General features: G+C 41.4%; 1 protein-coding gene across 1 annotated transcript in view; it reads right to left on the reverse strand.

Annotated features, from left to right (window-relative positions):
- The window catches only part of SORCS1 (sortilin related VPS10 domain containing receptor 1), a 476,329-nt gene that overhangs the window by 17,974 nt on the left and 446,268 nt on the right, over nucleotides 1-12,087 (reverse strand). Inside the window, exon 23 of the mRNA XM_046654074.1 lies at nucleotides 9,084-9,215. Within this exon, the coding sequence (XP_046510030.1) occupies nucleotides 9,084-9,215 (132 nt within the window). The remainder of the gene's footprint in view (nucleotides 1-9,083; nucleotides 9,216-12,087) is intronic.

Raw genomic sequence — 12,087 nt, forward strand, 5'->3', positions numbered from 1 at the left:
TATTTACCAAGCATCCCAACATCATACCTGTGAATTATACAAATGAGTTTTACATGATTTTGAGTTTTCATTCCAGAATATGTAGATATAATTGTTTTTTGGCATGATCTGACTTCATATCCTAATTGTTACAAAATAGGACAATTAACAAATCAAATAATTTCTACTCTTAAAAAACTGTCCTATATTATCTTAGAAAAGTCACCCCCATTTTTGGAGAGAGCATTTGTTATCACAAGGACTTTAAAGAAGTAGACATGTACAATTTATACATTCTGGTGAGATTCATGCACATTTATTTTACTTCTTGATAGTAGACTCCATCTTATTTCTCTCTGTGCTTCCCTCCCCTTCCCCAAACCACACCCTGTGGCTTTCACAGAATAGATACTTTCTGAATATATATTGAATGGTAAATATAGCTCTGCTAAAATAAATACTATACAGTTGAAACAAAGTGTAACCACAACTTAAGTAATGAACTGGCTGATTAGGGACATTAGTTGGGCTGCTCCTCATGTTGACAAACCTGTATTGGACAGACCCGTGGAATTCTGGGCTATGACATATTTAACACTAAAATGAGGCAAAAAACTTGTCTGGGTAGTAATAGCATAGGGTAAGGTTTTATAAAAGGTAAATCTCTAGTCACTTGTTTAAAGTAGGAAACCCAGCTCAATTTGCTGTTTTGCTTATCCTTTTGAGCAATTTCCAAAATGGTATCAGGGAAAACCACATTCCTATTACTTTTCTCTGGATTCCTTGCTTTATTTTTAATACTCTAATCATGAACTTAAGATGCCATTTAAGACTACAACGAGGTACTTCCTGACCATCATTCTGCTAGTTAAATTCTTAATCTTTTTCCTTTTATATTTGTTGAGTTGCACTTAGTCCACAAGAGTTGCCAAAATGACACCTTTGATCCTTTTATCAATTAAGCAGAGCCTGATGGCTTTGTTTTGAAGCAGAGTCCCTTGCAGACGTCCCTGACTGGTAATGGAACTGAACCGCCCTGTAGACGACCTGCTTTGCTTAATAACAGGAATGTGAGATGACTGTCGGTGACCCTTGTTTGAGCACCTGAGATCCAGTGCAAGCTCAGCCTCTCAAATGTTTTCACCTGGCAAACAAGCCATGCAGAAAAACAAGGTTGCAATAAAATCAAGTTGAAAACAACTTTACTCTCTATATCAGGCTACTCTTTTTCCTGGACACTGGGAATCTTCCAGAGTGCTCCAGGTTTATAGGAAGAGTGGATTTCTAACACAGGCCTTGTAGAATGTTTTTCCTCTGTTCTCTAAAGTGCTGCAATGCTTAAGTTTCTATCCTATCTTACTTTTAGTCGATTGGTAAAGTCTTTACGGGAATCTGACAGTGGATTTTTAGTAAAGGTCCATCAGAAACGTTTGGGCTATGAAATATACTTACATTCACACACACATACAGAAATGTATAATATATGTGAAATATGTATAATTCATTTGTGTGAAATATATGTTTATATATATATGCCTTATATGTGCACACACACACACATTTTTTTAAAAGATTGGCACCAGAGCTAATATCTGTTGTTAATCTTTCTTCTTCTTCTTCTTCTTCTTTTTCTTCTTCTTCTTTTCCCCAAAGCCCCCCAGTACCTAGTTGTAGGTCCCTCTGGTTGTGCTATGTGGGACGCTGCCTCAGCATGGCCTGATGAGTGTTGCCATGTCCGCGCCCAGGATCTGAACCAGCAAAACCCTGGGCTGCCGAAGCAGAGTGTGCGAACCTAACCACTTGGCAACGGGGCTCACCCCACACACACGTATACTTGCAGAAAAAATATTTGAACTCAAATAGAAAAGACTTGTCAGAAAGAATTAAGGAATTTCCCTATTTTGCAGAGTCCATCACATTGACAAAAGGAAACTAAGCATTTTCAAGAGAAAGACTTTTCTTGTTCAACCGGTTGAATGATATTTATTTCTTATCCCTGAGAGCGTCTTTTCCTCAAGTGAGATATATAAATAACTAAACCAGAAAATAGAGTTCATCAGACAAAGATACTTCTAATTTATAGTCTTTGGGAAAGTCCCTTGTGAAAATAATTAACTTTCCAGGCTTGTTTTCGTTTATATCATTGCTTCATTGGCCTTATCTGTATCATTTACAAAATTAGGCAGGCTATGCAAAAATGATCTAGTAGCAGAAAATATGTTTCATGTATTTAACTTGCATCAAAGGATATTCAATAAAGAGCACATACTTTGTGGGAAAGAAATTATGCTCAGGAACAAAACTAAGTGAAACTTACATCACATACAAGAATAATCTCAACTAAAACCATATACTTCTGTACTCAAATGAGTATGAAACTGTGACGGATTTGATAATGTTTTCAATGTTTTTCATGCCACTTCTAGAAGTGTTTATCCTCTATTGTTTTAACCAGATCATGTCTCGATATATCTTTTAAGTATATTATATATATTACATATGCATTGAACACTTTATATTGGTAAAGTGGCATATTTCTTACTATTTTTTCTAACACAGATTGTTCTAGGTGTCAGTGCTGGTATCTCCATAGAAATGAACATGGAGCTTAAAGGACACACCTGAGTTTACTCAGTTAATATTTGAAGAATTGAGACTAGACTTCAGTTTTGTTTGACTCCTAATCCTAGGGCATTCCCTTTAAAAACATTTTCCTTGAACCGGCTGACAAAATGAAAGAGCAAAAGATATTTGGAAAGAGGTCTGGCTGAGCGGGTTTAAGAGATTAAAAAAATGCAGCATTTCATTATTTATGCTGCCATTTCCCCTTCATCTGTGAAGCACACAACTTATGACACCAGTCCCATGTCAGCTGACCAATATGAACTACGGGAATAGGTAGTTCCTAACTCTATCCTCAGGATTGCCACATTCTGTTTATCAGTTAATGTAATTTGTAATGTTTGGGAGAATCTTTGGGTATGAAAGGAGTAGAATAAACTGCAATCCACAGAAAAGTGTATTGACAGCCTAAATGAGAAGAACAAAAACTTGCATTGATAAAGACTCAAGTGAAACAATGTGCGATTGCTGGGAGATTGGACCTGCTGAAGCAAATTGAATTTACTTTTCTTCTTCTGTCCAGTGAAAGTGTTGTCTTAGCAAATTTCATTTATCCTTTGTGCTGTCATCCTTCTTCTTCTACTCGCCCACACAGTTCATTTCCTATTCTCCTTCAGCTAAATAATCATGACCAAAGACACAACACATCATTCTTGGTATCTGCCTATTTGGTGAAATATGCCTGTGACTCAAATGCAACCCACAGTTGACTTAAAGTACCACTTAGAAAGACAGTGAGGACTCCATAAACATACTTGGAAAGCTGCCATTAAAAGGAGGTAGTGGGAGGGATCTGCTACAGGGAAAACAACAATTCTCCCCATCTTCTTCACAAAATAGGAAATTTGAGTATAGCAATGAGAATAAGCTAGGTTAGGCTAAGGAACAATGTTAAAATCTCAGGGACTGGAAACAAAGGTGGTCTACTTCTTGCTTGCCCTACATATGCACTGCAGGGAGGCGGTGGTGCTGTGCTTATTATGGTCACACACGGACACAGACTGGGGGAGCAGCTCCCTCAAATATTTCCATTCACAACACCATAGGAGGGAAAAGGTGCTCTCAAGGATCTGCAACAGGCATCTGAGTACTTTAGCTTGGGAGTGAGACATATCACTTCTGCTCCCAACTCGTTGGCCAGAATTAGTCACATGGCTCTGCCTACAGAAGAGATGTGTGGGTAGCACCCTCCCATGTATCCAGAAGGCAGCAAGCTGGAAATATTTAGCAAGAGCAGTGATGGGTACCACACAAAGAACACATTCAACATCTAAGCAATTTTTAATGAAAACAATAGGAGAGGGGACAGTCTCAGATTATTAGAATGGAAGTGTCAAACACTGAAACATGAAAAAAAGACAAGTTTAAGGATAACAGAGTAGTTGTAAATTTATGAAACATGTAACTCGAAGAAGTGGTACAAGGTGGAACTATAGATTCGAAATGGAAGATTTCTCAACGACAAGGCTACGCTGGGCCAAAAAACTAATGCTTATCTCCAAGGGTGTTAGGAGGAATGCAAACCCTAGTGAACATCAACAGCATTCTGATGCCATGTTTAGAGAGACACTTGCCTGGGATGACCCTGGAGCTGACCCAGTCCGATCAGTCCTGATTCTTGTACATTATTAAGGTCCCTTCAACTAGTAGTTGGATACCATTCCTTTTGGATTCCACAGAGGAAAATCTTTCCCAATTCATACCACATACTTTCTGGATTAAATCATGGAGAAAGCAATGGAGCCAAACACTAATTCTAGTTAACACTGGCTTATCCAATTCTCTTCTTTCTTACCACCAAAGAATCAGAAGATTAAAGTGCCCAAGACGTTTCCCGGATGTATAATGTAGACACAAATTGGTCATACATACTTCCTTCCTTTGTATGCCCCATCACCAGCTCTAAGCTTCCCTCTTTCTTTTGCAAAATTCCTTTTGGTCCCACTCTTAACTTACTCTACTTGCAGTTATTGTTTCCTGCTTTAATAACCTTCCTTGTGAACTCTGGAATATTTCTATAATTCAATTCAATGTTAAAAACTCTGGCCAGGGCAGACTATGTGAGCATGTATGAAATAGTCCAGTATTATTAATTATCCTTCATAATAAATCTTTAATTTCTAAAAATGCTGCCAATAGGCTGTTTCATTTTCAGAAGCAGTTTTCCTGCCCCTGGATTTCAGATTCTGCATCTGTCGAATGTATATGGTAACACAAACAGACCAGGAGGAAGTTCATTGCTGGTGGATGATATTTTTTCCATAGTCTTTTTTGTTTCTTTTAAATGTTTTAGTGCCCTTTAAAGATTCTGCAAGATGACATGCAGGCTCCCTATCTCCCCAGCACAGCATCACAAGCAACCTTGACAGAGCAGGATGGTCTTTCCTCCCTCCAGGAGAGCCAGATACAAATCTGCTCACCTCTGAGGACTCAGAGAAGTAAGGGGGCGCAGTGGTGGAGGGGATGGGGGGGGGCGCTCCATACCTGAGCAGCTGATGGCAGGGTAGGAGGATGTGCTATTCCTGATGGGGCCAGCTAAGGGCAAGTGAGCCTTTTCTCACTCACCGGAGATCTGAAATAAAGACTGGTGGAACCCTCCCAGACAGAGGTCACTTGATTAACCCAGCCCACGTTATCCTGATAACAAGGTCAAGTACTTCTCAGTGTGAAGAATTTTCAATTTATTTCACAGACAGGATAGCTCGAGCTAAGCCAGCATCCCTGCTCCCCTGGGAATGCTATTAGACGATGCTAGGGGAGGAGAGGAAGAGCCCTCTGCCGGGGACTTGCCCTCACAGTCTTCAGGGTCCATCTGGCCAGGGTCCCATTTCCTCCCCTGCTGGGTTTTCTGTGCTGTATCTTTATGAGAAAGGGGCCAGAGCATTAAGAGAGGGGATAAAGTTGGTCCTTCCCAAGTTCCATCTGGGATTTGGAGCACGGCCTTCAAAGGAGGGGCTTCCTTTCTGTTGCTTGGTTTTGCTTGGCATCCTTTTAAATTTCTGTGTAATTTATTACAAAGGAAGTCAATTGCTGTTGCCTGGTGTTCCTTTTCTCTGCCCGACATTTTTCTTTGAGGAACTATGTTCTTCATTATTCTCAGTACATTTGATTTAGGAGAGGTTCCCTAAACCCCTGATGCAGGGAGGGTGTAGAATATCTGAGTTGCCACTGACAGCTCCCTATCTCTCTGATTACAGGGGCTGGTTAAGCAGTGCCCACTTCACTCAAGTCAGGCCACTGAGAACTGTCCACCTGGGGCTCTTGTGGTGCAATCAGGAAAGAGGCACTGTCTTTTGGATAGGGTGTACAGACTGACTAAATAGAAGCTGGGGCTTCCTGTGACGATTCCTGCTTTCCTATATGATGGCTTCATTCTCAGGTAGATTTTCCCATGTGGTAGCAAACAAGAGCGAGAAAGAGGGAGAAGGCAAGAGGAGGAGTAATTTGGCGACACTTTTGAGTGGCTCTGAATTCATCCATGTCTGAACTGTATCCTTGTACTTCCCAACTAAGTAAGCTCATAGCTTCACTTTTTCTCGCTTAAATTTGTTTGAATTAGGTATCTGTTAATTGTATCAGAAAACACACACACACGCATACAAACTCAAAACAAAGCAAAACACCTCTCATTCATTTCCTAGTGCAACAGCCTTGGTATGTTTGGCCTCACAGAAGCAAAGTGGAATCCCAATCCACATCTGCAGCATGGCGGGGCAGGGGGACCATGGTGGACTGGGGAGACCACTAGGCTTGAGAGTCAATTGCAGAAACAGATCTGGAATGTCATTTTCCCTAAAGAGTTGTGTCACCTCACGCAAGTCACCTCTCCATGTTAGGGCCTGAATTCTTCATTTTAAAGTGACTGTGTCAGAGACAAGAATCAAAGGACCCCTCTCAGTATGAAAACTACAGGTTTCTCATGGGCAGCCCCTGCTTCATAGGTTCTTGACAAATGGCTGATTTTTATAAGTCGATTTCATTAATGCACTTTTAAATCAGGGCAGTGATATTCTCACCACTAAGACACTGATTACCTATGTGCTTGGCTTAGCATTTGTTTGCTCACTGTATTTAGTTTAGTTTGAGTACTGGATAAGGCTGATACACTGGCCATTTCCTTAAACAGAGTTACAATCTCTAGCTTGGTACTTTGTTTTCCTTTAATGCTATAAACTTGCATGATAACTTGGATGGGTCATCCTTCCACCAGTATAGTCATTCACATACATTCTATCAATTTCTTATTATTCTTATTCTCTTGTGTACGTTCATTCATTAATCTTTTTTCCTTACTCCTACTATTGTCTTTCTTCTAATATATGCCCTTGACTATACCAAATAGTCTTTAATAGGCCTGAATTTTTTTTTTGCATTTCCCGTATATTCTCCTCCTATCATAAAATGGCCATAAAGGTAACCATCATCTATTCAGCAATTATTGAGCATATGCTATAGGCCAAGTGCTTTGCTGTATCATTTCTTTAATGATCTCTCAAACACCTATGAGATAGGTATTATAGATTGTGTGACTTTGGCTAAATTCTTTAACATTTCTGGCCTAATTTTCCTCAACTATAAAACAGACAGTCTATCAGAGATGAAACTAGAAACCTGGTTTATATTTCTCCAAATCTGTGCTCTTTCTAATAAAATGCCTGGACTCTATATATGTACCAAATGCCAAGTCACATAGCCTTCAAATAAGCCAGCTGCCTTCGGATCTCTGACTAAATGGCTCATCAGTACTTGATACCAGGCTGCCTCGGGAACAAGCACTCAACTCTCTGAGAATGTCTTTGGGGGAGGCACTCAGACAAGACAGAAAATAAAGAGAAACAACAATTTCAGAGAACATAGACAGTCAAAGCAAGAAACATTCCTACACAAGAAAAAGAAGTTTCCCAGAACATACTCCTCTTCTTTCCACATTTCCCCTCAAGGAAACATCTAGAAAATCTGATACTTTTAGAGAAAAATGAAAAGTATGAGAAATAAAGATGCACAGATGATGTGGTGCCTAGGAAATTCTCTGGCTCTAAATCTGGACTCTTCCATACTTGAAAAGATAATAATCTGGATTTCATGGACAATCAATAAGACTTCCAGAGGAAGAGGAACTGTAAATGCTCGTACCTAAAGGCCTGGGACAGTGATCTCCCTCCCCTCTCCGCTCTCATCAGCCATTCTGTGATAAGAAATAATCCATCCTTTCTCCCGCTAAATTGCAAGTGCAGATAATAATTCGTAGAATATAATGGGAAGCTGAGCGCCAGGGCTGAGCCAAGCCAGATGAAAATCTGACGGGTTACGTGCTGCCCGACCTTCAACTGCAGTTCACTAGGAAATGCGGTTCAACAGGGCTTTCCATGACAGCTCTGCTCCTCATTACTTGCACATGGAGACAATTATAGAGGCAAGTCTTCTGCCAAGTGAGAAAGCGGCAGTTGAAAGGAGGGGGTGTGCTGTGCTAGGACGTGGGCCAGGCTGTCATTCGGGGTTGTTGTTAATAAGGTTGTTATAAGAGACTCTCAAGCCATCTTGAAAGACGAGAGATCATGGGACTAGATTATGGGTTTATTCTAAGTAAACTGAAAAGCTCCAGTACTGGAGGGGAAAAAGCCAATATTTATTTAGCATCTGAGAGAAATCCTATTTTTAATCTATCCACCAGAAAGAATTAAGAAACCAAAATCATGTAGTTTCGAACAGGGTAACCAGACCAAGACTGATCATTTTAACTAAGTAGATGAAGAATAAGATCAAAAACAATAACATAATAATGATAATAATCTCCAATACAGAGATTGGAGAATCTTTTGCAATTAAGAGGAGGAGAGCGAGGAAAAAAAATGATCTCAGGGGGCAGAAGAGAAACACACGTACACACACGCACAGATACTCTAATACTCCAGCGGCAGGGGAGATGGAGAGATGCTCAGAGTCAATATTACTCATTTATTATAAATATACATCAAGTCATCTTAGCATGGTGGTGATAAAGAGGATTCATTATTTGTATAAAATTTGTACCTTTTTAAAAAGATATCATGTCATTTGATTCTCATAACATTCTTGTGATGAAAGTATGTGAAGTAAGATATAAGTGGGTTCAACTTCTAAGTGTTGTTCAGTTACTTGCTTTTTTCCCATTGAATATCTTGGACAGTTTGTCATGTCAGTACACATAGATTTATCCAATTCATTGTAAACACTGTAGAATATTCCATAGTGTGAATGTACCCTGAATAATTTCCCCACTATGTACCATAAACACTCTTGCACGTGTTTTGGGGTGAAGCTGCAGTTAGGATCATGAGATCATGTTTCTAAACGGAGGACCAGAAGGTTGAAAACTCCACAGAGAGCTGGTGCCCTCCCTCTCAAGCGGAGACCCCTCAGAGCTGCTGTTGTGGTGGTCAAATACTAGCAGGGGTGTGGCTCAGATTGCCGGGAGAAGCTGAAATGTGGCCTGGAGGACTCACCTGCTCCAGGTCCTCAGCGGACCTTCTGTTTTCTCCTGTCGGATCCTGATAGGGCAAGACAAACAGCTCAGCAGCGGTGGGCAAGCCAGGGAGCACTGCCACCAAGATGTGCTGGCTTGGAACCCCTGTGGCCTGAGGGAGAGACACAGAGCACATGTAAGTCCTGCAGGAAAGATGATGAGAAGAGACTGAGTATTTAGTGGGAAGTAGGGGGAGGTGGGTGGTAAGAAGACACAGGGGTTGGGGCCCAGGAAAGCAGGGTCCCGGGTGTTCCAGACAGGAAGGGATGTGAGAGACAGCACTGGGCTACAAGTGCACGCTCCGGAGTCAGACTGTCTGAGGTTTGATACTAGTGAGATCATAAACAATTTTCTTATCTCCTCTGCCTGCACTCCCTCAAATAAGAAATGAGAATAATAGCAGTACTTGCCTTGTCAAGGGGTGGTTTTGAGAATTAAATGAGTTACACACGAACATTCGTAGTGGCACCTGGAATTCAAATGCTCACTCTTGTTCCTAACGGGCATCTCTAGTAAATGGACTGTGCCAGTCAGAGACCCTCACTTACTTTATCATCTGCCCCTCATGCCTTAACCATTTCTAACCCAGCTTCCTCCTTCATCGCAGTACTAGAGTTACTCTCCAAATTGACCAGTCACATCCTAATCACCTAAGCTAAGAGAACTCCCCCCAAATCACAACCCTCAAGCACCTGTTGACTTCACAGCATCAGAACATGATGAGCAGCCCCTGTTTCATGAAGCACTCTGAGCCCTTCACTTGCCACACTGAATCTTCTGTTAAAATTATAGACGTCACTCAAGGACTGCCTCTTTGTCTTAGTTCATCTGCTGTCTCTTGAGCTTATATCCTAGGGTTTCCCTTGAGCCCACTCTCTAGGTAATTCTAGAATCAACAGTTACAATACTAGCTAATCTCTCCAGCGGTCAGTCACAATGTCATTTTGGTTGTCTACTAGGACTTCCAACAAACATGTCAAAGAAGAACTCATTTTCACCCCTCAAATCTTCATTCTACATTTGGATGACTCGAAGCAGTCCTTTCCCAGATATGGTAATTGAAGCCTTACGTTCACCTTTGACACTACACCCTCCCTCCCATGTTGCACCTAATCAGTCTATGAGATCCTGACAAGTTGACCTCTACAGTAATGATCCTATTGATTCCTTCCAGTATTTTTTTTATATAGTGTTTTTTTTTTTTGGTGAGGAAGATTGTCCCTGAGCTAACATCTGTTGCCAATCTTCCTCTTTTTGTTTGGAGAAGATTGTCCCTGAACTAACAACTGTGCCAACTGTCCTCTACTTTGTATGTGGGATGCCACCATAGCATGGCTTGATGAGCAGTGTGTAGGTCTATGCCTGGGATCCAAAGCCACAAACCCTGGGTTGCCAAAGCGGAGTGTGTGAACTTAACCACTATGCCACCAGGCTGGCCCCTCCTTCCTGTTTAAATACTCACTGTTAGTATCCTAATACAGCCTTTACACTCTCTCCCCTCAAGTTTTACAATAGCCTCCCCACCTCCAGGAGACAGGGTACTACTTCCAGATGTATCTTCTTACAGTCCAGCTCAGATCCTGTTCCCTGTGCAAATTCTTGCAATGATTCCCATTGCTAACTGGATTAAACGTATATTCAAAGCCTTCTGCAATATGGTCCCGCCCTTCCCTTCCAAACGAACTACCCACAACTCACACAGTCATCTTATGCTCCAGCCAAGTAGAATCATGTACAATTTTTCAGTATTCCAGCCTTTTCCTGCAGTTGTTTTTGTGCATGCCATCTCCTCCAGAATCTCTTTTCCCTACATTTTCTGCTGGAACCCTACTTATCCTTCATGAGTCTTCCTAAAGCCCACTTCTTTCAGCACATTTTTCATGACTTCTCAATTAGGTCATTGTTTCTGAACCCCACATTTATACCTTTTTTGAAGTAGTAAGAAAGCCCATTTATTGGGTCATTACCACGTGTCTGGTATTGTGTTAAGCAATTTGTTAATATTATGTAGTGCCACCCCCACAATGACACTTTGAAGCAAGTATTGTTATGCCTCTTTTTGCAGGTGAAGGCATATCACAGGTTTTGGTCCTCAGGGAGCCAACTCTGAGTCTAGCCTGCAGAGGGTTTATTAAGAGGTGTTCTTGGATCAACATCTATGGGAGCGAAGGGAAGGAAGCAGGAATGGACAGAGGGAGAAGCTGAGCCTTGACGAAGGCCAACAACAGCTTCAAGAGACTTTGCAGGGAGTGAGAAAGGCCCTTCAGGATGTCTGAGGTTGAGCTGAGATGGCCAGGCCTTTACAGAACTGCATCAGTCAATCATTGGATGTGAGCGGCCCTGGGAAGGGACATGACGCAGGGCGAGATAGCTCAAGCCTCTGCCCACAGCACTCCCAGCAGCTAAGATAACAGTCTCTCTCTGAGTGCGGATCTGGGTGGTGCATCTCTATTCTGCTATAGGACAGAAGGTAGATGGAGGAAGGTTAAACAGTGACTCAAGGCCGTCTGGGTAGTGAGTGTTGACGTTAGTTTGGAACCTTTGTCTGACCATGAAGCCTATGTTCTTAACCAGGGCTCTACTGCCTCCCTTCTCCCAATACTTGTTACACAGCAGCTCCCATCACAGCTAATCTAATACCGTTTTATGGTCCTACTAGATCTTAAATTCAAAGAGTATGTCTAAACCACCCCCATCATATACAAAAATGTTTACTGAATGACATTCAATTAGAGATTCCACTGTGAAATGTTAATAGATAAACCCTATTTGATGAGAAAAGGCAACCAATTTTATATCAAATTCTGTTGTGGAATGAATAGGAAGAAAACTACAAATACGTTGACCCCAAGATGTACTTCCTGTAGAGTTTACTAGGGTACACTTGGCAACGTAGTACTTCAGGGCTTAAGGAAGCGGCCAAGTGTAATTACTGATTTCGAAGAGAGGGTGGGACACTAGGAACCAGAGGTTGGGTCAGCTGC

The sequence above is a fragment of the Equus quagga genome, chromosome 2 (assembly GCF_021613505.1).
Source record: "Equus quagga isolate Etosha38 chromosome 2, UCLA_HA_Equagga_1.0, whole genome shotgun sequence".
Classification (NCBI taxonomy): domain Eukaryota; kingdom Metazoa; phylum Chordata; class Mammalia; order Perissodactyla; family Equidae; genus Equus; species Equus quagga.